This window comes from Molossus molossus, unplaced genomic scaffold (assembly GCF_014108415.1).
Source record: "Molossus molossus isolate mMolMol1 unplaced genomic scaffold, mMolMol1.p scaffold_m16_p_3, whole genome shotgun sequence".
Taxonomy (NCBI): domain Eukaryota; kingdom Metazoa; phylum Chordata; class Mammalia; order Chiroptera; family Molossidae; genus Molossus; species Molossus molossus.
The window spans coordinates 53,592,000-53,618,321 of record NW_023425366.1 but is presented as its reverse complement, the minus strand read 5'-3'; the positions used below and the strand labels follow the sequence as shown (position 1 = coordinate 53,618,321).

At 43.1% G+C, this 26,322-nt stretch overlaps 1 protein-coding gene across 1 annotated transcript in view; it reads left to right on the top strand.

Annotated features, from left to right (window-relative positions):
- Positions 1-26,322, top strand: part of ARSB (arylsulfatase B) — a 146,622-nt gene that overhangs the window by 47,150 nt on the left and 73,150 nt on the right. Inside the window, exon 6 of the mRNA XM_036279204.1 lies at positions 24,894-25,137. Within this exon, the coding sequence (XP_036135097.1) occupies positions 24,894-25,137 (244 nt within the window). The remainder of the gene's footprint in view (positions 1-24,893; positions 25,138-26,322) is intronic.

Below are 26,322 nucleotides of genomic sequence, written 5' to 3'. Positions count from 1 at the left end.
GGAAAGACTGTTGGCTCCTTCCTTCCCAGGGGTTTGTGGAGACTCGCTCCTCATGGCGGACCTGGGGATGGGAGTCGAAGCTCCTTGCAGAGATAGCCCTGCTGGGCTGGGCCCCAAGCAGGCTGCTCCTCCTTTTCTTTCCAAAGTGTGAGATCCCCCCCACCAGGCCTAAAAACAGTCATAAAAATATATTTGAAAAAATCCTCATTGCTTCTTTTGCTGACTTTGGCAGTTAGGTGCAAAGCATCAACAAAATGTTGTATACAGAAATCCTGCCTTCCAGGCTTGTTCCCTGCTTACAGAACAATCCTTAACCTTGTGGGGCTCTTTTCTTGTGTTTTCTTAATGAGAAAATATTTTGGAGATTATTGGCACCACAGGTTTCTTCCTTTCCAGGGGTTTTTGCTCTTTACCAACTGTAATCTCTATGATCTCTTTTATATTTTTCTTTCACAGTATGGGCCACATCTAATCAACCACTCCTAGGATGACTGTTTCAAGTACAGTGATTTCTTTTTTTATCACTTCCATTCTAGAGCACTTTCTTATTTGTGAGAAATTTTTAAAAATAAGAATTGTTTTAAAAAATTTAACGAACATTAAAAATGACATCTACCATTGTGGAGACTACCAAAGAAATGCTATGTCTCTGTCCTTAAAACAGTTTGTGATCTACATTCTGACATACACGGACATACAGAAATTAGTCAAAAGTATAAAAGAGCCAAACCGGTGTGGCTCAGTAAACTGAGCGTTGTCCCATGAACTGAGAGGTCCCAGTTCGATTCCTAGTCAGGGCACGTGCCCGGGTTGCAGGCTTGATCCCCAGTAGGGGCCATGCAGAAGGCAGACCATCAGTGTTTCTGTCTCACATCGATGTTTCTATCTCTCTCTCCCTTCCTCTCTTTCTAAAAAATCAATAAAAACATATAAAAAAGTGTAAAAGAAGTGAGAGGAAGAGGAGGAGAAGGGAGTGCATTGTTTGGACCAAGAATGCTGGCTTTATGGTGCCACTATAAAGTTCCACTTTGGTGGATGTAAGAAGTACATCCACCAAACCATTAGGTTTGATGTAAGAAGATTCTTCTCAAATCCAAAGGTAATAGAGCAGGCTGAATGGTGAGGTCCATTGGAAATCCAGTCCCCCAAAAGTGCCCTGTATACAGTACATGCAGCTCACATCTGTGAGTCCCTGAAGGGAGTGGCGTGATTGGTGTCACCAGGTGAGGCCAGGTGACATCAGGTGAGATCACCATTTTTCTTCTTGGTAACAGGAATTAGTTTAATAAGCATGATGTCTCTATATTTTATTTAAGACAATGTATTGGTTCTGAGCAGACCAAAAGCTAAATAAGATATGGGCTTAAAGGATACCTAGCATAGTGGTTCTGGTCTTTAATCGGTGTGAGGCATAATGTCAGATTCCCCTGTGGGGTGAGGAGGGAGCCAGGCTAGTGTATGGTTTGGAGACATCCTTTCCTATGCTGGGGCTCTGACACATCCCCTAGAAGGACTTGGGTTACTTCCCTGACCTCCAGGCTGAAAATCACTTAGTGTGAGGAGAAATGCTACTGGTGGCAGTGTGAATGGTCAGGAGGACAAAATTATGGAGAGCAACTAGTCCAGGGCAGGGTCTAGCATAGAATTCAGGAAATGTTTGTAGGTGGAAGAGTGTGCAGGCATTCTGGGTATAAAACACACCTACATGGATCATAATTGGAGGTCAAGTGGGAGGAACAGAAAGATGATGTTTGGAGGAGAGAGCCTCTGGGTAAGGGCCATCAGTGGGGGGCTTCATAGAGGAGATGGGATAGAAATTAAACTGCTTCAATGATTGATATGTTATCAATGGGTTATTGGAAAGATAATGCAGGACATTTTGGGCATGGAGGTAGGAAGAGAGAAGCAAAAGTATGGTCTGGGTATGGTGACTAGGCCAGTCCAGCCTTCTTACTAGGGTTCAAAGAGACACACAAGCCACAGTATAAACTGGACACATCCTCCTGAAATTAACTTTGCTTGGATAGAACAAACAGGGCAAATTATGGGACAGAATACAATTGATTTCATAGATTGTTTTAAAGTTCAGAATCTAGGTTTTCACTCTTTTTTGATCCTATGATGGAAGAATTAAAATTTTTTTTTAAAGGAGATCAATCAACTCCACTCATTCACAAATATTTGCCCACTAATCCTGACTTGGAGCTTGTAGCAGGAGTTGCAGTTTCCCCTATGTGCCTGTGGGAAGTGGGACAAGGTTCCAGAACTGGGCCACATGGCTAAGGATTTCACTTAGCCGTTGGAGAACCCAACCCCAGTTGGAGGCCCAGGCTCTTCGACACTGTGAATCCTGGATGGCAAATCTTGATGGTGGTTAGTCTGACTTCCCTTAAAGAATGTGCCTCGGTCCCACACACAGACGTTAAGGATTTTGTGCTCAGGTCTGGGCTGTGGAGTCTGCACTCTTGCCTGGTGGCTTTGGTGTGCCTTGGTCTCCCAGGATAATGAGATGAAGTGTCCTCAGGAGCACCTCCTGAGTTTTCACTTTCCTTTCCTTTCTATCCTGCTGGTCCTAAGTCCTAAATTTCTGTCTCAGCTTCTCTAGTCCCTCTTGTCCCTTAACTTCCCCACGTCCTTGCCCCACACTGTTGCTTTGTCTTTAGCACGCTTGGGTTGTGAGTCATTAGGTAACTTAGATCACAGGTTCTGCTGGTCCTAGGCAAAGTCAAACCCAAACCCCTCCCCTTCAAAGCTGTCTTTGGCTTTTCCCAGCTTTGAAAAAGACCACATGCAGCCTCTCCCAGCTAGAGTGGCATCCGAGACTGGAGTGTTAGTGGGTGAAAGAGCCTCTAGCCCTTCCTTTACCATTTCTGTTTTAATTTCCATGTTTCCTGGCAAGTGTCAGATTGAATTTGTTATAAAGTCTTTTGTTATAATACCAACATATGCCCAGTGTTATCAATCACTTACTTATACCATCATCATCTCCTCACAGGTTAAAGGAATTAATAAAATGCCAAGAGCCCTGGCCAGTTTGGCTCAGCGGTTAGAGCGTCAGCCTGTGGACCAAAGAGTCTCGGGTTTGATTCTGGCCAAAGGCACATGCCTCAGTTGCGGTTCATTCCTGGCCCTGGTTGGGTTGTGCAGGAGGCAGCCAGTCAATGTGTCTCTCTTGCATCAATGTTTCTCTCTCTCTCTCTCTCTCCCCCCTCCTCCCCCCGCCACCCCTACTCTATTTATCTGAGGATAAATAGAAAAAATATCCTCTGGTGAGGATTTAAAATAAATAAATAATAAAGTGGGTGGATATGTGTGCACATTAAATTGAAATTCTTGTCACACAAAATATATAGGACCAATTCATGTAATATCTTAACAGTAGGGGAAACTGGGTGTGGGGTATATGGAACTATCTGTGCAACTTTCTGTACATCTAAAACTATTCTAAAATTAAAAGTTTAAATAAATGTACTGTTTACTAATTAATTTGCTTTATATCTGAGTTAAACTTATGGTGAAAAGCTGTGAATTAATTGTCTTGAGAACTGAAGGATGTCTCATGATGCTGATGTGATAACATGAGGAAGTATGGTGACAGTATGAGTTGTGCCTTTCTCTTGGTTTGTTCCATTTTATTTTATTTTTATTTTTAAACTTATCTTTATTGTTGAATGTATTACAGATGTTTCCGCTTTTCCCCCATTGACTCCTCCTCATCGCTCCTGCCCCTCTCCTGCCTTCCCTACACTATTGTCTGTGTCCATTGGTTATGCATATAAGTTCTTTGGTTTATCTCTTCCCACCCCCTCTCCCCTTTTCTCTTTGAGGTTCATCAGTCTAACAACCAATTTGTACTTCTTAATTCCTTCACCTCTTTCACCCATCTCCCCAGCCCCCTCTCATTTGACAACCAACAAAAAGTTCTCTGTATCTATGACTCTGCTTCTGTTCTGCTTATTCATTTTGTTTGTAGATTCAATTATTGATAGATATGTATTTATTGCCATTTTATTGTTGATATTTTTGTTGTTCTTCTTCAAGAAGACTCGTCAGCATTTCATATAATACTGGTTTGGTGGTGATGAACTCCTTTAGCTTTTTCTTGTCTGGGAAACTCTTTATATGTCCATCGATTCTAAATGATAGCTTTGCAGGATAGAGTAATCTTGGTTGTAGTTTCTTGCTTTTCATCACTTTGAATATTTCTTGCCACTCCTTTCCGGCCTGCAAAGGTTATTTTGAGAAATTGGCTAACAATCTTATGGGAGCTCCATTGTAGGTAACTAATGGCTTTTATCTTGCTGCTTTTAAGATTCTCTCTTTGTCTTTAACCTATTGAATTTTAATGATGATGTATCTTGGTGTGGACCACTTTGGGTTCATCTTGTTTGGGACTCTCTGTGCTTCCTGGACCTATATGTCTGTTTCCTTCACCAAGTTAGGGAAGTTTTCTGTCATTATTTTTTCAAATGGGTTTTCAATATCTTGCTCTCTCTCCTCCTTCTGGTACCCCCATGATGCAAATGTTGGTATGCTTGAGGTTGTCCCAGAGGCTCCTAACACTATCCTCACTTTTCGGATTCTTTTTTTTAATCTTCACTTGAGTATATTTTTCCATTTATCTTCATATAGAGTTGGGGGTAGGGGAGAGGAGAAAAAAATCATCATGAGAGAAAACATTGGTTGCCTCCCGCACGATCCTGACCAGGGCCAGGGACTGAACTGCAACTGAGGTATGTGCCCTTGACCAGAATCGAACCTGCAGCTCTTCCATCTATGCACTTACACTCTAACCACTGAGCAAACCCAGCCAGGCTTATTATTATGTATTTAAAACAAAAAGACAGAAATCTTCAGGTAAACATTCAGAAGTAGAAACCCTGGCTCATAAGGCAATTCCATTTTTACCTTTTTGAGGAGCTTCCATACTGTTTTCCATAGTGGCTCCACCTATTTACAATCCCACCAAGAGTGCATGTAGGTTCCCTTTTCTCCACATCCTCACCAACACTTCTTGTTTGTTGATTTATTGATAATGGCCATTCTGACAGGTGTGATTTTAATTTTTATTTCCTGAGCATCTTTTCATATGTTTATTGACTATCTGTATGTCCTCTTTGGAGAAGTGTCTTTTCAGATCCTCTGCCCACTTTTAAATTGGATCATTTGTTTTTTGGTGTGGAATTGTATGAGTTCCTTATATAGTTTGGATATTAAACTTTTTTTGGATGTATCATTTGTGAATATCTTCTTCCATTCAGTACATTGTCTTTTTGTTTTTTATGGTTTTCTTTGCTGCGCAAAAACTTTTTAGTTTGATGTTGGACTATTCGTTTATTTTTGTTTCTCTTACCTGGGGAGCCACATACAAAAAAAAATATGTATTGCTAAGAGTGATACAACCAGTTTACTGCCTATGTTTTTCTTCTAGAAATTTTATGTCTTATATTTAAGTCTTTAATCCACTTTTAGTTTATTTTACTATATAGAGTAAAAAAGTGGTCTAGATTTTTTTCGTATGTATCTGTCCACTTCTTCCAACTTTTTGTCTTTGAGTCAGCCTACCTTATGATACTCAATGTAAATTAAAACTGTATTGCAAAGCCTGGTTTCTTCGTGTTTTTGGCTGGTAGGAAAAGGACTGGTGAGGGAGATTCTGCTCTGGCTGACCAGAAAACATACCTGGAGGGTCCCACGGACTCACCCGAGTCCTGTCCCCTAGCTCTCAGAATGCTTTCAGTACCATGAACAATGCTTTTAAGTGATAAAATGAGTCGTTGATTCTTCTTTCTAATTCCTTGAATATACTTTCAACAGAGCTGCTTTTAAAATCATTTCTGATTACGTGTGTTTTTTATCAAGAAACAGGAATGAATAGTGTTATTGTGAATTGATCCCAAGAGAAGAAAATTTCCTCTAAAATGGGATCCCTCAGTCAGATAGTTGGAGAAGCTCCTGTCTGAACTCTTCTCCATGTTATGAGCTCAAAACATACCTTCTCCTTGGCCCTGTGATGTCAGCTTGTCTGCTTGAGCGAAATGTTGCTTTTGCAATTATTTGCATTGGTGCAGTGCTTCCTGCCCCACTTGCTGTGTTAGTAAACCTGAAGCCATCATGGCAAATATATTTATTTGCTTTCTCCTGAAATGTGCTGCCCCTTTTTTACCTCCTGAAGATAAAAACTGACAGGTCCTTTTCCTGCTAGCCAAAAAGAGTGATGGGAACCAGGTGGAAGATACAGCTTTTAAAATGTAGTTTTAATTTATTTTGAGTCCCATAAAGTAGGCTGAGTCACAGACAAGCTGTGGGCCTCACCAAATCACTCCATGATCTCACTTTCCCTCTGGCAAAGCTTTCTCGGTGCAATAGGGTGATATCGCTGGAGTATCAGAAACAGCTTACTCGAGAGTTGTTCACCAATGAGCTGTTAAGGCTGCCATCTCTATAGTTCATCTTCTGTCTCTTTACTTATTCTTCAGATTCATATGGTCTTCATGTAACACAATATAATGCTATTAAGCAACCACATAGGCTATAGATAATGAAGGCCTGGCTATGTAAGCATTCATTAGAAGTATAGTTTTAGAATTGACGAAAGCCTACATTGACTTCTCAGATTCTTAGAAGCTACTTTGAATGAAACCACTGGGATCTCCAAGATGATAGTTGACCTTACTGTTGTGTACTGAGATGTCTATTTTAGATTCTCTCAATTACCTCCTTGTTCTATTTTTTAAATTTTTTATTGCCATTGCAATCAAATACTATGATAGAAGAGATTTGGATGGGTTTCAGCCAAAGAGGTTTGATTGTGGCTTTGCTTCTAACGGGCTGTGCAGCTTCTCGTATGCCGTTAGTCGTTCTTGACCTCATCATTTTCATGTTGATCGCTAAGATACCATTTGATATTCTGTGGTCCCATTGTGGGAATTCAGACACTGTTTTCTACAGGGCAGAGCCCTTTCTAGGCAGATTCACAGTCTTCTCCGTATTTATTTCCAAATCACCTTCTGAATCCCAGAGTGATTCTGCTGGGGTGAGAATCACTGGTACAGAGTCTAGACCCAGGGACTCATTTTATAAAAATGTCTCCTTTGCTACATATTTTTCATCCTTAAGTCAAGGACAATTTAACCTTCAGAAAATAATGACTTTTATAGTTCTTTTATAACATAATTCTCACGGAAGTTAAGATTCAGCCATTTTCCCTTTGTGTGATTTTTATGAATATTCATATTTTCCATTTGAGTTCTTGCTTCTTTTCCATTCTTACTATTGAACCACACTTGACCAGTGGTGATTCAAAAGAACAACAGAAAAGATACTGAGTAAAACTGGTCGACTTTTGTGTATCAGTTATTGAACCTGTCTCTGCAGCAGTCGTTTCCAAGTAAGATCTCAGGAGCATCACCACCACCACCACCACCTGAGAACTTGTTAGAAATGTATGTTCTCAGGCCCCACCCCGGACCAGAAATCTGTGCATTAACAAGCCTTTCCATTGTCTGTAATGCATGTTAATGTTTGAGAAAAATTGTATATTTTGAAATACTTGGATTTTTTTTAAGTGTGTTCAGATATTTTTGAAGTAATCATTGTCCAAACTTACCTGCTCTGGAAATAGGAGGGATGTTACATTTCTAAAAGGAATGTTTCCCTGTCTTCCTGTCTTTTTTATTAATAATTTTTTCTTTTATCCTCACCCGAGGACATTTTTGCATTTATTTTCAGATGGAACAGGAGGGAGAAGGGGAGGACGAGAGAGAGAGAAACATCCATGTGAGAGAGACACATCGAGTGGTCGCTACCCACGTGACCCCAACTGGGACTGGGGGCAAACTACAACTGAGGTACATGCCCTTAGCAGGAACCGAACCTGGGACTCTTCTGGTCTACGGGCCAACACTCTAACCACTGAGCCAAACCAGCCAGAGCAATAATTTTTTTCTTTATTGATTTTATAGAGAGAGGAAGGGAGAGGGAGAGAGAAACATCAATGAGAGAGAACACTGATTGGCTGTCTCCTGCATGCCCCCTCCCCACCCCCACTGGGGATTGGGCCTACAACATGGGCTGTGCCCTTACTAGTAGATGGACCGGCGGCCTCTTGGTGCATGGGTTGATGCTCAACCACTGAGCCACACTAGCCGGTCAATCCTTTAGAAGTTTTTATATTTCTTCTACTTTTAGAGAACCTATCCACATCTCTACCTATTTGTACTCTGAAATTTTAGTCTTGATTGTTCTATTATGGAAGCTGTAATAATCAATGCTATTTAAATTATCTATTGTGACACTATATTACAATAGATGGAACAGTGACGAATGAAACGTATTTAATTTATATTTTTTCATTTGTTTACTTTTTATTGAACCTTCCAGATGACATTCTTTTAGAACATAAACAAGTATTATTCTTTAAAGTTATCCAATAAATGTATTTGTTCTGTAATAGACCCAAAGCTCGCTCTTGTCAGAGGGAAATGTTTACTAAGTGGGTGCTCTCTGGAAGAAGGCGTGAACATAAGCTAATATCATGAAGTAAGTGATGAAGAAGAGAATAAGGGCATCTGGTCCTAAGTGAGGAAACTTTGACCCAGGAAGTGGTAGAAATAGACTTAGAGTCCAAGGCACCATGAATCCAGTTCAGTATTCTCTGCATGAAACATCACTGCATTTAGGATTACACAATTTAGCTAATTGGTTAGATTTTTGTCAACAGCTTAATCCAAGTGTTTTTTTTTTTTTTTTTAACTTACTAACTTCTTGGGGTGATATATAAAACATTTGCAAGTTCTTTCAAGGGCAATGCATAACTCCATTTAACTCTCTCTAGCCCTCTCTCACCTCTGTCAAGTGGCACCAGGAAATTCAAGGTCTAGCCAGAGGCCCCCAAAGAGTTAAAAAGACAACCAGCCTGCAGAGTGGAAGAAAACTGATGTTGAAAACAGATGTTTCTCTGCAGGCCTTGCTGGATTCTAAGTCAGGATAAAGCCAGCATGTATGCATGCGCATCAAAAAAGTCTTGGCCGGGTTGTGGAGAAATGAAGTGTTGTCCCTCGTCTGCAATTCCTCTTCGGTCCTTGCTGCAGGGGAGCTCTGCGGAAGGGCTCCCCGAGACTGGCGGCCCTGACACTTGAGCCATTAACTCAGAACACCCTCTAATCCCTTGTTTTCATTGTTGGTGTTCCGGCTGAGCTGCCTGCACAGACCTTGCCCGTTTTCATTGGCTGCGGGGATTGTTATTGGAGTGGCTGACAGCTGTCTGCCAGGCTGTCTGAAACTGCCTTCCTGTGCTCTCTGCCGCCACTCGGCTTCACAGCACTATTGTTCCTGTTGAGCCTTTTTCTTAAAATCTTTCCCAGCTGTATCCTGATATGGTAAACCACTTAAATTAGCTCCAGATTGTTCTGTTTATTTTGTGTTAGATAAGCGACAAAATACAGTCCCAGCAGCCGGCCAGAAGGAGGGTGCAAGTGGGCGCGGGGATGGGGGTCAGGGGACACAAGCAAGGGCTTTTACAAAGAGAGAGTTCCCAGGCAAAATCGTGAAAAGGCACAAAAGTGATGTGATCACAGGTCCTGCATTTTACATGTGACCCTGATGGGCTGGCTAAGCAATAACTTTGGATGTAAGCACAGCTTATTCTAGAAAAAGAAATCAAGCAAGACCCCAGCGTGAAGTCACACTAGGAGGAAGCGAAGTTTCCATTATGGGAGGTAGACTCAGGACCCCTGTCAGGCTGGCTGCTGTGTCAGCTGTCCAGGCACCATGCTTTGCTGCCCTGTTTGCAGCAGGATCCCCTTTTGCGTTTTTTAACATCGTTCCTCCATATTGCAACGCATGGCAGCTGATAGGCTCAACGCTGGCTGAAGTCATCAGTCTCCTTATATGCTCAGCATTTGAAAATGCTGTCATTTAAAGCTAGAAATCCAGAGGCACTGAGTCACCAGCACAGGTATTTTCCACACAGCTGCGAGTGAAAACTCACAACGGACAAGCCCCTGTTTGCTTGTGCAGGCCATCTGTGCTCTGCCCTCCCCGTGGCCTCTCCTCCTCTGCGGTCGTCGGCTCCCAGGGACACCCCGTGCAAAGCCCTTCTGAATGCTTAACAGAAAATACATTCAAATAGAATAGATACTGTCCTGGAATGAAGATAACCTTTGTGATTGTAGGAATCGATCCAAATAAAATATGAAAAATAAACTTCCAAATGCTTTAACTCAGTTGAAGCATACAAACAATGCCAGCAACCAGCTGAGTTACAACAATTAGTGAGATTTTTGTCTGGGGTAATTCAAGACTCCCCGGGAAAGATCCCCTGACACATTCTAGCCCAACCGGGCTTCCAGCCCCCATCCTGAACCAAGTCCTCGAAACCCTTTTTATAATGGTGACAGGAGAGCAGGTAGGGGAACGGGATCAGGAGTAATAAGATGCTTTTAGAAACTGCCTCTTGATTTCCTTTGGGGGAAAATAAGCTTAGCATGTAATTAAAGGGGCACAAAACCAACTTTGGAAGAATAATTACCCCATGGAGCCCCCGTTTCCTCTGTTGGAATGTGCCTTTTCCTCTCCATCACAGAGCAGCGGACAGCTGAATGGCCTCCCTGTCACCTTCTCTAATTCCCCAGTCATCTTTCTCTGTATCCTTTCTCTTCTTTCTCTGTACCCTTTTCAGTCTTCATTGTGGACAGTGTTGTGTTTCTTCCATGGGCCAGGCTTTCCATGGATGACATGTCCCTTGAGAGCAGGGACCATGGATGGAGCCTCTGTTGTCTTTTCCCAGAGTGCTGGCAGCAGCCATGGGCACCTAGCCCGAGCCTAAGGGCTGCCACATCATTTTCTCTTGTTATTCTTACCTGACAGGAGGTGCCATTCATTCTGCGTCAGTATTAGTTCAGGCAAAGGTAAAATCAGCAACAACAGCAAAAAAGACCATTCTCATGAAAATCATGAGCACATCCTCCAGTGCTGGGCAGGACGGAGGAAGTCACCTAAAGCCTGCATTTCTCACGGATTCCAACTAAAAACTCTGGGCAATACCGAAGACAACTGCCTGGCGCACCTGAAAGAAAACAGCAGCCAAATGGTGAATGGGAGTCGAGCTTTATCAATCCTATACCAGGGGAGAGTTTTGTGGGGTTGGGTTTGTTTTCTCTCCTGTCTCTCAGCTTTGACCCAGAGGCTGATGTTCTTGGAGAACTATGTAGCAAGTCTTGGCAGCAAAGTCTCCACGTGAAACTCCTGACTTTTAACCAGAGGTTTGGGAAAGGGGTCCTTTGCTGGAGAATATAGGAGACTTCCCATTTTATCTGTTTCTTTTTTCCTTTTTGCTCTCCCAACCCTACGCCAAGGCCAGTCTCAATTGAGGATTTGCATTGCTTTTGTGGTGGGGGGTTTGGCCACCTAAAACCCCAAGGGAAGTTTCTCTCTGACCAGAGGATCAGAAAAAAGGAGCCACTTTTGCCCAAAGAATGTGAGAGAATCCCATGATTTTTATTTTTTTATCCTCACCCATTTTTGCATTTATCTTCAGATAGAGTGGGAGGGAGAGAAGGAAGAAGAGAGAGAGAGAAATATCGATGTGAGAGACTCAGGAACTGGTTGCCACCCTCAGGATCCCAACTGGGGCCGGGGACAAATTGCAACCGAGGTACGTGCCCTTAGTGGGAACCAAACTTGGGCCTCTCTGGTCCACGGGACTGACGCTCTAACCGCTGAGTCAAACTGGCCAGGGTGAGAATCTCATTATTTTAATCTGTCTCTTCTTTTGCTGCTTTGCTCCCAAAGGCAGCCTCTGTTGTGCAGAGCATAATAGAATAGGAGGCTAAAATCTGAGAGAAACCTGCCTTTATGAGCAGAGGAACCAGGAAAAAGGAACTCCAGTTACTGGAAAGTTTGGGGGACTCTCAGAGAAGAGAAAGCTAGAGAAGAGGATCCCCTGATTCAGTGTGTGAAGTAACGTAAGTCCATCCTCACCTCCAAGGTGCGGATGTGCCGCACAGACCCCAAGAAGCAAAGCAAAGGCTTCAAGAACTCAACTGCGATGTAACCCACTGCCCAGTTCCAGACTAACTTCTAAGTGACACACACACTGAGCAGACCCAAACGGCATGGCAAAGGCTTTAAAAAATTAACATTAGTACCACTGTTCATAGAAGATGAGACAAGACTTATAGTCTGAATCTAACTGAGTTGATTATAACTGTTCTCCATAAGATAAAGCTGAACACTCTTGAAACGAAGGGAAAAATGGAACTTCTCAGCAGAGACATAGAAAGAAAAAAGGAACCAAACTGAAATTTTAGAACTGAAAAATACGCTAACTGAAATTAAAATTTTACTCTGTGGTCCCAGTGTCAGAATGAAGATGACAGAGGTCAGGGTCAGTGAACTTCAGGGTAGGTCATTACACAATCTGAAGGACAGAGAGAAAAAAGAGAGGAAAAAAATTTAAGTGAGTTGCAGGGAGGGTCCTATGGAACAATATCAAAAGGTATAATAGCCTTGGCTGGTTTGGCTCAGCAGTTAGAGCATTGGCCTGCGGTCCAGAGAGACCCAGGTTCGGTTCCTGCTAAGGGTGCGTACCTCAGTTGCAGTTTGTCCCCAGCTCTGGTTGGGTCGTGCGGGTGGCAGCCACTCAATGTGTCCCTTTCACATCACGTCAATGTTTCTCTCTCTCTCTCCCTCCCTCCCTCTCCCTCCCCCCCTCCCCCTCCCTCCCTCCTACTCTAGCTGAACAAAAATTGGAAAAATGTCCTTGGGTGAGGGAAAAAAAAAGGTGTAACAGTTGTGTCATTACAGTCCCAGAAGGAGAGGAGAAATATTGGTATAGAAGGTATATAAAGGAATAATGTCTGAAAACTTCACAGAATTGGTGAAAGGCACATGTATAGATTCAAGAAGCCCAATAAAATCTAACCAGGATAACCGCCCCCCCCCCCCAAAAAAAAAAAAAAAAAACTACACTCACATTGTAATCTAACTACTGAAAACCAAAAATGAAGAGAAACTATCCTGAAAGCAAGCAACCCCAGTCGTGGGAATTTACCCAAGAGAAATGAAAATGTGTATATAAAATCTACACCCACGTGTTCATAGCAACTTTGTTGATCATTGCTGAAAACTGGAAAAGGAACTCAAATGCCCTATAGCTAGTGACTGGATACGTGAAACTGGTATGCAGCTCTGCTGTGGACAATTACGCAGCACAGTTAGCATGCATGAATCTCAGATGCACGGTGCTGAAGGGAAGAAGCCAGACTCAGAAGCTTACATACTATATGATTCTTTTTATATGACATTCTGGAAAGGACAAAACTTCCTCAGTGGTTGCCAGGGGTTAAGGATGGGTGGAGGGGTTGACTACAAAGGGGCAGCACAAGGGAGTGATCCCGGGGTGATGGAACTTTTCTATGTCTTCATTGTGACTCTGGTTATATGACTCAATTTGTCAAAATTCATACAACTGCATCCCAAGACAAGTGAATTTTATTGTACGTAACTCAGAAAAAATAAATCACTAGCACACCATTGATACACGATAGGGTTAATATAACTTAATGACTGACTACATGAAATATGGAAAAGATTCATATAATCTCTTAACTATTTTGAAGTCATTTTCCACATGATTCCATATTTAAACTTGCAGGAAGCCAAAAATGGAATAAACAATGAGGCAGTCTCTTTGTGTACATACAAAAAGCTTTTCGAAAAAGAATTTGTGTCTCACATGCAAGGCAGATGTTTTGGAGGGTCAGCTTACAACAAAAGGCCCTGATGAAAAATTGAGGTATGAAAGTAGGGGTCTGCCCAAGAAAGAAAGACACATTGATTCCAGAAAGGGTCTACTGTTGTTTTAAAAAAAAAAAAGAAAGAAAAGAAAAGAAAAAGCCAAGTGAATTTGATGGACTGGTGAAAACAAGAACAAAGAATATGACGTGTCCGGGAAGCTCTGGGGTTTGAGAATTAGGGTGGGATTTAGAGTGCCCTGTCTAGAAGAATCACATCTGTTGTGCGGAGGTATATCCTTGCCTGTGTTCTGAAATGTATGTGGGGTGGGCAGGCTTGCTGTTTCCATGAAGCAGATGGTGTACATTCCTGTGACACCAAAAAGAGTTTCTTCTAAGCCCACCTCTCATCCAAAGGACAAAAAATATACGATGGATGTTTAATTGCAGTGAGATCCCACCAGCTGACCGGAGCTATGCTTCCTCCCGCTGCTTAATTCCACTTTTGAAGTTTTATCATCACTCTTCATCCTCTTGTACCCTTATGGGTCTTATCAATTTTTATATATAAATGTGTTTGATGGATATAATAATCGTGTTAGGTTTCTTGGCAGGTGAAACAGAAGGTGGATCCATTTTTACTGTTGTTATTGTTCTGTTTTTATTTTTAACGTGGTAATATGTACCCGACTTATGAACTCATTCACACATTTTTGCCTTTTTATGTACTAGCAACTACAGAAATACTTCATTGCAGGTTCAGGTCCAAACCACTGCAATAAGGCAAGTCATGTGAAATTTTTGGATTACCAATTCATATAAAAATTATGTTCACACTAAGTTGTCTATTAAATGTGCATAGCATGTGTCTAAGAAAACAATGTACAAATCTTAAAAATACTTTGTTGCTAAAAATGCTCACCATCATCAATGAGTGAGTAATCTTTTTGCTAGTCGTATGTCTTGTTGCAGTTGATAGCTGCTGACTGACCAGGCTGAAGCTTGGGTGGCCAAGGCAATTTCTTAAAATTAGGTAACAATATAGTTTGCTGCATCAATGGACTCTTCCTTACAGGAATAATTTCTCTGTAGCACAGAGAAATTACCCACAGTGAACTTTCCTCAAAATTGAAGGCAATTCTCTCAAACCCTGTTGCTGCTTCATCACGTTTATGTAGTAGTCTGCATCCTTTGTTGTCAGCATCTTCCCCAGGAGTAGATTCCATCTCAAGAAACCACTTCTTTTGGTCATCCACGAGAAGCAACCCCTCATCTGTTCAAGTTTTACCATGAAATTGCAGCAGTTCAGTCTCATCTTCAGGCTCCGCTTCTAATTCTGGTTCTCTTGTTATTTCCACCACATCTGCAGTTGCTTTCTCCAGTGAAGTCACAAACTTCTCAGTCACCCCGAGTGCTGGAATCACCTTCCAAACTTCTGTTAGTGTTGATATGTTGACCTCTTCCTATGAATCACACATTTTCTTAGTGGCATCTCGAAAGGTGAGCACTTTCCAGAAGGTTCCAGTTTACTTTGCCCAGATCCATTGTAGGAATCACTGTCTACGGCCGCTCTGCCTTTATAAAATGTATTTCTTAAACAATGAGACTTGACAGTCGAAATTACTCTTTTATTCATGGGCTGCAGAATGGATGTCGTGTTAACTGGCATGAAAACAACATTAATATCTTTGTACATCTCCATCAGAGCTTTTGGTTACCAGGTGCAATTAATGAGCAGTTATATTTCGAAAGGACTCTTTTTTTTTTCTTTCTGAGCAGTAGTTCTCAATGCTGGGCTTAAAATATTCAGTAAACAGATGTGCTGTCATCCAACCTTTGTTTTTCTATTTACAGAGCACAGATAGAGTAGGTTTAGCCTAATTCTTAAGGGCCCTAGGACTTTTGGATGGTAAATGAGCATTGGCTTCAACTTCAACTCACCAGCTGCATTAGTCCCTAACAGGAGAGTTAGCCTGTCCTTCAAAGCTTTGAAGCCAGGCATTGACTTCTCTTCTCTGGCCATTAAATTACTAAATGACCTCTTCCAATAGAGGCTGTTTAATCTGCATTGTAAATCTGCTGCTTTGTGTAGCCACCTACATTAACTATCTTAGCTAGATCTAAGTCATAATGCTCACACATATGCACAGTGGTCATACTTCAGTCTATAAGCTTAGACGCCTAAGAAGTATAACTTGCCTTCCCCCCCTACTCTGTACCTGAACTTAGTAGAGCTGAGGTCCCAGTTCTGATGGGTGGAGGAAACCTGGTTCCAGTCATTTCAGGTCATCTTAGTTCAAGGCCTCTTTGTCTCATCCCAATGCATTGGAACCGAGGGGTGCATGTGGTCCATAGTCATCATCCTTGCTCACTCTGCACAATGGTTCCCATTGCTGGCTGGCCTTTTTGTGGCATCCGCCTAGGTCTTGCTGCAACCTCCTTGCCTGCAGAGACTCAGACCATCTCTCGCTACGTGTGTGCTCTTCCTCAGCAGCAAAGGAGAAATACTCATCAGTGGGCTGCACCTCTTACACACTGTGGTGTGAGGGCCTCTGAGCCTGCAACCACTCCATCTGCCACACCTCACTGGGCACAGGGACATGCGGGGGGCCTCGCTATCCCCTCCCCTGCCCCCAGGCTCCACCGGCGAGGGAGTACAGGTTATTTCCACTCTTGGATCCCCACATGTGTTATTACATCTAGCCTGGGATGCAGTCCTGGGGACAGGGCCTGGGTGCCTTAGGGTCACAACCTTGTCCTCTTACTCTGCAGTCCAGCCTCTTTCTTCCTCCAAGTGGATCTGAATGTTTAAGCTAAACCTATTAGCTCATTGGTCTGTTGACTGTCCCTTCCCTGAGGCCTTATCCCATTGCCCTAAAGTCACAGGGTGGCTAGAATTACTAGGAATGAGAAAAGGCCTGATTTACCATCTCAAAGCATCACTCCTGTGCAGCTATAAGGCACGGGGAGGCACCCTGTCTGACTTGTAAATGTGTGTAGGTTTAACTCTGCCAGGATAATAAAAACTTGTGCATGTTTGTAACTATGACCTCTGTAGAAGGCGGCAGGTGAAGGTAGTCACACTTTACTGATGTGAATAACATGAGTGTCATGAATACAGACCATTAAGGTTTTCCTAGGTCTGAGTAAGCTGACCTTAACTATACCACAAGCTTCTTACCATCTTAATGATATAAGGTCTTCACTTTAATTTTTTAGTTATTGCAGTATGCTTCAGATAGTGGTGTCCTTACTGTACATCAGTGTGGGTCTTAAGTATTCTTTGAAGATCAAACTGCAGGGAAAACAAGGAGGGCTTTCATTGTGAAAAAGGACAAACAACGTACTTTGCCAGCACTAAATACTCCAAACGTGGCACTTGTTAGGGGATCTGGAATATCAATCATACCTCACAACATTTTGTATTTACCTTCTGACTTTCAGTGAAGGATCTCCAGGATCGCTTTCCATTGGAGGGAAAAGTTCAGTCGTTTGCCTACCAATATGTAATCAATTAGGACACTGTTTTCCAGTTCCCAGTTCCATTTTAACTTTTAGAGACCAAATGTTTTCCATCTTTCAACAGACTTTTGAATCTTTTTATCCTTAATAAATGTTAAAAGAGAGATAAAATCCCATTGGTATGTCATTATTATAAGCAATGACATTAGCCCCATTAAAATGAGGAAATCTTTTACTACAACCCTCCGTAATCTTTTTCTTTCTAATCTCCATTCATTCCTGACTTCACCCTTTCCCTGCATCCATCCTCCTTTATCTTCAGTTCTTTCGGTGGCTACATCAGTCTTTGGGGGTCTGGCTGCCAGTTTCATTCCACCAGAGTCCTTGTAATGCCAGCGCGGCAGGAATGCTCCCCGCGCTGGTGCCTCCAATCACGATGTGAAGTCTGATAGGTGTCAGCCCGGGAGCTGGGGGTCAGGGCATTCATCTGCCCTGAGTGTTGCAAACTATTTAAAACCCCTTCAAGTATTCAAATGAATGTCTGAATAAAGATTCCATTTCTGACATTTAATTTGAGTCACAGGCTACGGCCATTGTACCTTTTTCTTTAATAACTGATGTGTTTTATTTAAACTCATGGAAACAGAAAGAAGTCCCCCTGGCTCTGCCCCAAGAATAACGACAAAACCTCTCACAATTCATTTCTTGACTCTTAAAAAATTACCTGCAGAGAAGAGAATGCAACCCAGAAGGGCTCTGTGCTTAGAATACTTTCTTCTTTTGAAACACGGTGTTTCAGAGTATGGCTGTAATACCTACATCTAGTGCATGTTTACCCAGATAGGTCCTGCTCTGCCCTGCGTACGTGGGTGCTACTGCTGGTGGTGATTGTCAGGCTGGAAAGTGGCTAGGATTTGTTGAGCACCACCTCTCTGCCAGGCACTATGTTAGGATGGGTGGTGGTGTTATCCTCATTTTTCAAACGAGGAAACTTAGACTCAGAGATAGAGTAACCTCCCCAAACAAATAGCATTTAACTCCCATCCCTGGCATACATTTCAGTTACATTAGAAATGTGGCAGCCGGGATGATAGAGAAATATGATGACAGTCAAAACCAGCTAGACATTCTCTTTTTTATATGTAGTCATCATTTAGCTCAAGTTTTCCTTAAATTCTGACAAGAGTGTTCTTAAGAGTATAGCTGATTCGGTGTTGAATTAAGAAGCAGCCTAGACACAGAATGCCCCACGAGCTCATGTGTAATCGAATAAGGTCCCGAGCTGCCTCCTGTGCTGGGCTCCTGTCTCTCGGACAATGGTCGGCTGTCCTGTCATTCCGGTGGCAGCTCCCATGAGAGGCCCAGTTACCATCTACCACCGATGGAGAACTCTCATCTCTTCTTCTACTCACTCCGTGAGAGAGGGGACCCTGCCTGTCTTGTGCACTGCCAGCTAGAGTGTCCCTGCTGTGCGGGTATTCCAGAAAGATTCGTTAAATGGGTGCGTGCGACGTGTCTTCCAGGCCAGGACCAGTGCTTCCTCCAAGGCTCTCGAACAGCCCCTTTGACTTCACTGCAACTGACCAGGCGCCAGATTGGACAAATGGTTCTGACATTTGCTTAAATTCTCACAGGGTTCCAAGAGTTTCTCCTTTGCCAATATCCTATAAAATAAGAAGTATCTGTGTACAGAGCAGCTTCCTAGAAGTCAAGGTCATGGGTAATTGCCTGAAGGCGCAGTAAAAATTGCAATACTCCAAGTTAATTTTTAGTATCTTTTTTTTTTTTCTTAGTAGAGATAGAGAGACAAAGGTAGCTTGGATCAGGGAGTAGCGATGCGGTTCTAGGAAATGGTCAGATTACAAATACACTTTTGTAACTATTTTATTGTGAAATACAATAAACAAAGTACATGAAACATAAATATACAGCATAACAATAATTATAAAATAAACACCACTGTAGCCACCACAGGTCAATAAATAGGACATTGCTAGAACCCCAGAAGTCTCTGATATATTTAATCTCTTTCCAAACACAAATTTCTCTACCTTTTAAGTGACCTGCCTTTAATAATAATCATTCCCTTACTTTCTTTTCTGTTTTTGAACTTTATATAAGTAGAATTATAAAGTGTTTAGTTTTGTCTTGACTTTTCTCAACCAACATTATGTGTGTGAGACAAATCCATGTAGCCGGAGCTATAGCAGGTTTGTTTTAATCACTGTTTAGTACTGGGTTGGCTAGACACAGCTCACTGTATTTATCCATTCTATTGTCGATAGACATTTGGGTTGTTTCCAGTTTCAAACTATCATGAATGTCCTTTGGTTATTCTTGTCTTTGTCTCCTGATGCACATGTGTGTGCATGCCTCTACTGTGCCCCGGGAGTGGAGTGGGCAGGCCATGGAATATGTCAGCTGTACTGGATAATGCCAACCTATTTCTAAAGTGGTTGTAACAAGTTGTACTGCGTACAGTGGTTCCAGTTGCTGTGGAAACTTTAGCACTTGATATTTCAGTTGTTTTAATTTTAGCCATTCTGATGTGATTTTTTAGTATCTTCAATCTATATTTTTGGAGGCCTTTTCTCCATTCATTTTTTTTTTCTTTCCCAAAAATATTTAAGCTGTCTCTTTGGCAACCTGTGCTAGGTCCTGGGAAATGCGAAGAGGAACGAGACATTGTTCTTGGCCTTGAGAGAGGGGGGTAGAAGGGAAGACAAACCCGCGAACAGCTAGTTAACATACAGAGGTTCGTGCGACAAGTGTGTGTAAGATAAGATATAGAGATGCGTGTGACAGAAGAGCATATAGAACGCGCAGTGAAAGTACAGAGGAGAGAGAGACGGGGAGTGAAAAGTTCACCGGAGATGTGACATTCACCCTGGGACTTAAAACGTAAGGCGGGCAGGAAAGACGGGGAAGAAGGGCACTTTAGGCAAAGGAACCAACATGTACAAAGCAAAGTCAGCATGAACCTGCCCTAACAGCAGGGAGGAGTGAGATCTGGGTGAAGCACAGGGCACTCTTTGTGGGGAAGGATAGGAGTCAATGCTCGCAAAGCAGGTTGGTCCAGAGGTGAGGATTCTCTGTGTTGGGCAGAAGCTGGAACTTTTTCCTGATTGGAAAGCAATCAGAGGTCTTTAAACATGTGTGGCCTGTTGGTTTGGGGCTTCAAAGATGCCCCTGACAGCAACGTGACGTAGTCTGTAAATTCCCTTGGAGACCAGGGGAGAGGAGTGGGGACCCGTGGCATGGGGCGGATTAGAAACCCACTGGAAGGATGCACTGGGCAGGGATGAATGCACGTTCAGCCAGAAGTGGTTGAATGTAGAGCAGGAGGGAGAGAACATCAGGCTGTCAATTGAGCATCTGGGAAGATATTTTCTCCAAAATCCTTTAGCTGGAGAAGATTTAGATGAACTACTTTAGATGAACTACTAAGACACATGTTAACTCTCCAATTTACATTTTAGTCATGTAAAAAAATTAGCCTGAAAGAAGCAACCATCACCAAGCAGGTCCTTTGTTTGGACAAAGAGGCTTCTTGGTATGTGAACTCATGCCTACTCATCCGTCACACTCACGTTGGTGGCCCTGTTCGGAGGGAAGTCCGGGCCCTGGTGCAAGGCTGCTGGGGCGTTCCTTGCTTTCCTTCCATGCCCCCCCATCAGAGTGAGGAGGGTGGCTTGGGTAGGCCGGGTTAGAAGTTCCCTGGGGGCAGGGAGATGGAGATATATGTTGATGGATCAGAGCAGCCTGCCACAGCCAAGCCGCAACATTACATTGTGTGGGGAGTCGTCCGAAAAGCCAATGTTGTCACGGTTCCATCTTAATTTTATCAGCTGGATATGGATGAGGCTTCGTTGTCATATACTTAATGCTTTTGCTCAGATCTTTGGCTAACTGATGTTTTTCCATGACTTTTTGACAGTTACTTTTGTTCAATAATGAATAATAAAGTGAGATTTACCATCTGTGTATGACAGCATTTGTTTTATTTTGACATTTCTTTTCTGGACAGCAATGATTTTAGAATTAGCTTTTCCCTCTGCCAAGAAACATTGCTAAGAAACCGTTCCCCTGAAAAAAATGTTTCATAGTTTCCTTTACTAGTTGGAGTCATTGTATTTGGATTTGGAAGTTTTTTTATAAGTCAATCAGGAAATGACACAAGAAGAATTTCTCTTGAAAATTAATTCTTAACAAGAACAAAAATTAACTTTTGCCCAACGAAAATTAGGAGGGAAAATGAGAAGAAATGTTTTTAAATGGTGGTGGTTCCATTATCTTTTTTAAAATTTTAATTGAGGCAAAATTGGTATATAACAATATATAAGTTGATGTATATATTATATAAAATTGGTACATCACATTATATAAGTTCCATTGTAATTTAACATCTGTATGGTCTACAAAGTAATCACCCCCAAAAGACTAATTACTATCTTTCACAGTGCAATTGACCCCTTTTAATTTATGTCAAGCCGAAGTGAGCAATATAGAAACCCCCTTTTCTACCCTTTTTAAAATGAGCTTATTTAATTCTTGCTGTTACCTGATCAGTTTTTGTCCAACTCCTTGAAATACTGGGGAGACTGTCCTAGAATTGAAAGATAGCATCGTGTTTCTCAAAGGCCTAAGTCTGTGGTAGATTCTGCCCCTTTTCTAATAAGTGGCAACCATCAGCCTAGTGCTGCATGTGGAGATACAAACCTCCCCCCCTCCCCCTCACCCCTCCCCCCACAAAGCAGAATTGCCCTCTGCACGCAGCCAAGTCTACAGCTGGCTCGGTGACTGGGGAGCCCAAGAGAACAAGTAGCAGGTGTGTCAGTTACCAGTGCTTTCTCTCTGGAGCGCTCTCAAAAAAATACGGAGGAAGCCACACTGATAACTGACGATAGACTGGCTTATCATTGCTAATGGCAAAAACATCACACCGAGCTAATGGCAAAACCAGCCATACTCTCTGCATTTGCGCCCTCCCCTAATACTATGAGGAAATACCTTCCAGCTCCTACAGTAGCAGCAGTGGCCAAGTTCTCTTTCCAGCCTGGAGTGTTTTCCTTTCCAAGTCATACCTGAAGGGCTGCTCCTAGAGTCAGATTCCAGACACGGCTCCCCTTATCCCCACATCTCCACTCTCATTTCCACCATCATTATCCAACATTTCGTATCGAGCTCTAACAAATATGTGCAACTGAAAGAGACAGTTTATAGTATCTCAAAAGAGCCGTGGCCGGTTTGGCTCAGCGGTTAGAGCGTCGGCCTGAGGTCCTGAGAGACCCGGGTTCGGTTCCCGCTAAGGGCGCGTACCTCGGTTGCAGTTTGTCCCCGGCCCTGGTCGGTTGTGCGGGTGGCAACCACTCGATGTGTTCCTTTCACGTCGATGTTTCTCTCTCTCTCTCTGTTCCTCTCTCTCCCTCCCACTCTACCTGAACAAAAAATGGAAAAATGTCCTCGGGTGAGGATAAAAGATAAATAAATAAATAAATAAATAAATATAGTATCTCAAAAGTGCCTCTGTTTAAAATGGAGAAAACAGGCATCTTCTACAAACACTGAGCCATTATGGTTAAGCATTTCTTTCCAGTGTTTTTTTTGTTTGTTTGTTTTTTTATCACACGAACAGCACCTTCTTTTAAATTTTGATATGTTGGTTCTGGGTGACATTCTGAGGAATATAAGGAACATGGAGAGATCCCTTTGTCTAACGATGGTGCCCCTTGTTTTGAGTATACAGGTTGGCTCATGTGAAACAGAACGTGTATACAGTTCATTGGCTTGGGTAACTGTTCAGGCTGTGGGTTTTTGTCAAGAAGAGATGTCAGGTTTAAGGAGAAGTTCTTGTAAGACTGTGACAGCGGATAAGATGGATCGTCACCCACCCAGGTGTTGAAGAATTGTTACCTTCATCTCATCAGGCTCAAGGCTTTCTCCCTCCCCTTTGCGAAGCAGAGAAGAACTGAGGACTGGGCTTGTTAAGGGCTTAATCAGGGCCTCCTTGGCAGTAGATCCTTGAATTTCTTACCAACCAGAAACCAAGGTGGTTCTCCTCCTAGGGGAATGAGGGCCTCAGAAAAGCTGCCCTTCTGCTGCGTCACAGGAAGAGTGTACACGTTGCTGAGGTTGGCCGCGCATGGTGTTCATAGGGAAGTGAAGCTTTCTGTGGCCGACAGGTCTGAAACCCACTCGGCGTCAAGGACATTGGCAGCATGGCCCTCTGGGAGCAGAAGGCACCTGCAGAGTCGCATAGACCTTGTTTGAATCCTAGATCTGCCACATATTGGTTTGGCCTTTCCACATCTTACTTTTTAAACCAACAAAATGGTTATAACCTAGATTAGTTGGATTGTTGTAAATATTAGCTACCATTTATTTAGTGCTTACGTTGTACCAGGTACCCAACCAAACAATGATCGTAGATGGTGCCATTTACTTCTCCCCATAATACATAAGGTAGCAGTTATTATCTCCACTTAAAGATAAAGAAACCGAGGCAGCCTGTTGTCCCGCCTCACACAGCTCGTGAGTGGCTGGCGTCCGGCCTCCGGTCTATCAGACTCCGGATTCTGGGAGAGGAAATATAAAATTAAAGTGGTGCCTGGTGCACAGTAGGTGCTTGCTTAACGCATATTCATTCTCTTTCCTTCCACGTGGATCTTGTGGCTTTGACAGATCTTGACTTCTGTGTTAGATGTTTATTCGTAAGGTTCTGTAGAGCAAGTCTGTATTACTGCCCTCATGTGGCTCATTTGGGTAACAGTGGTTTTAAAAACTGTTTAATTAAAGTATAATATACTAGCAAATAAGTGTTATTTAAAATATGTCTCTAACCTAAGTATGTGGATACGTTGAAGATACGTGATATGATTCTACAACCTCATTACACAAGAAGTATTACTTTTACTTTCCACAGTCCCGCTTGGTGTCTAACTCTGAGCCCTAGCCAGCTGGTAGGATATTTAACTTCGGGCACTCTTGTAACTTCTCCTCTGGCTTCACCAGTGCCCTCCATTCCTTCAGCTGTCTTGGAAGAAAACCCTTCTCTCCCCTGGCACAGCGCACGATGAGGCTTTTTGTTTTGCCATCATCCTGTCAAGAAGGGAGGAATTTTTCTCGCAATTATTTTTTCCACCCTACTGCTCTGTTTACAGAGCCATTTAGCCCACTGGAGAAATCTTCAACTTTCACACTTAAGAAAGAGTTCAAATCACCAGGGAGTGGAATGTGAGTTCAGTTACCAGTTTAAATGTTAGGAACTCTTCCAGGAGGAAAGGAGAAGGTCTGCTGCCCCCACCCACCAGGAGCTTTAGGTCGCTGAGTGCAGCTCACTCAGGTTTCTTCCCGTGTCCCAGGAGGGCTCAGCTTCCCTGGATTCATTCTCTCCTGCGACACCAAGGGGCACACGTGCATTTGAAACCCAGGGCTCCACCCCAAGCAGCCACCCTCAGGGGACATGTTTGCGTCTCAGTGACCCTTTCCACAGAGGGCTGGTTGGCCTGGGGTCAGATCTGGGCCTCCGGTTCTGTCTGTGGTGGGGGGCAACTCCAGTGGGAAAAGGGCAGTTGGTGCAGGAGGGGGGAGGAGGGGTTACCTTTTTGAGTTCTTAAGCACCATGTAATAACAACATACATAGAAGTCTTCTGTTCCTAAACACTGTCCCAATGCCAACACCTGACTGTCTTTCAGATAACGGCGGGCAGACTTTAGCTGGGGGCAACAACTGGCCCCTTCGGGGAAGAAAATGGAGCCTGTGGGAAGGAGGCGTTCGCGGGGTGGGCTTTGTGGCCAGCCCCTTGCTGAAGCGGAAGGGCGTGAAGAACCGGGAGCTCATCCACATCTCCGACTGGCTGCCAACGCTGGTGACGCTGGCAGGGGGCAGCACGAGCGGGACCAAACCTCTGGACGGCTTCGACGTGTGGAAAACCATCAGGTACGAGCGCTCGCTCCTTTCCTCCCAGGGCAGACGCCCCAAGGACAGCGCGGCGCAGCGGAGTGGGGATGACAGCCTGTGTGTGACAATCATGGGTCAGCTTAGAAATAAAGGATTTTTTAAAAAGGCCTTTTGAAATATTATAGATATTTTTTTCAAGTTTTTGAATCATAAACCTCTTTGAGCCTGAAAGATGTGAATTTATAGAAAAAAGGCACCTAAACATATGCACAAGATTCAGGTAGAATTTATTTTTATATTAGACACAGGTTGCACTTTCTTTCCTACGTGATTGTGTGTGGTACGTGTTGTTGAGTCAGCTCTGACGCCTGGCAAGTCGGTGGATGGGTGACATCCACAGTGTCCTGTTCTCAAGAGCCTCGGGCTTCTTTAATGCATCAATCCATCTCATATTTAATCTTACTCTTTTCCTGCTGCCTTGTAATTTTTTCCCAGCATCATTGTCTTTTCCAGAGATGATGTGCCCGGAGTAGAACAGCTTCAGTTCTGTTATTTTTGCCTCCAGTGAAGTTTCAGGCCTACGTTCCTCTAGGACACACAAACTTGTCTTTCTGGCGCTCCGGGGTCTCTGTAGGCCTCTCCGCCAACATCAGGTTTCAGATGAATCCATTTTTTCCCTGTCAGCCTTCTTCACCGTCCAACTTTTGCATCTGTAGTAGTACTTGGGAGTGTGGTGGTAGATAATCTTGCCTTGGTCTCTAACGACACACCTTGCTCCTGATGATCCTTCCTAACCCTTTTGCTGCTGCCTTCTGAGTCTCGGCCTTCTCTCGATTTCATATAGAAAAACACAAAAGACGTTCTTTACAACCCTGTGCCTCTCTCACTCATTTTTAGTGCAGAAATGAATTACTTTATGATAAAAGAAATAAAAATTTCTGAGCAAAGCAAACTTTGAACTTCAGTTCAATTTATCACCAGCTTTCAATGTAAAGGCTACTGAAGTTTGACTTTAAAAAGTAGGAGAGCCCACCCTGGCCAGTTTGGCTCAGCGGTTGGAGCGTCGGCCTACAGTACAGAGAGACCCGGGTTCGGTTCCCGCTAAGGGCACGTACCTCAGTTGCAGATTGTCCCCGGCCCTAGTTGGTTGTGCGGGTGGCAGCCACTCGATGTGTCCCTTCACATCGATGTTTCTCTCTCTCTCTCTTCCTCTCTCTCCCTCCC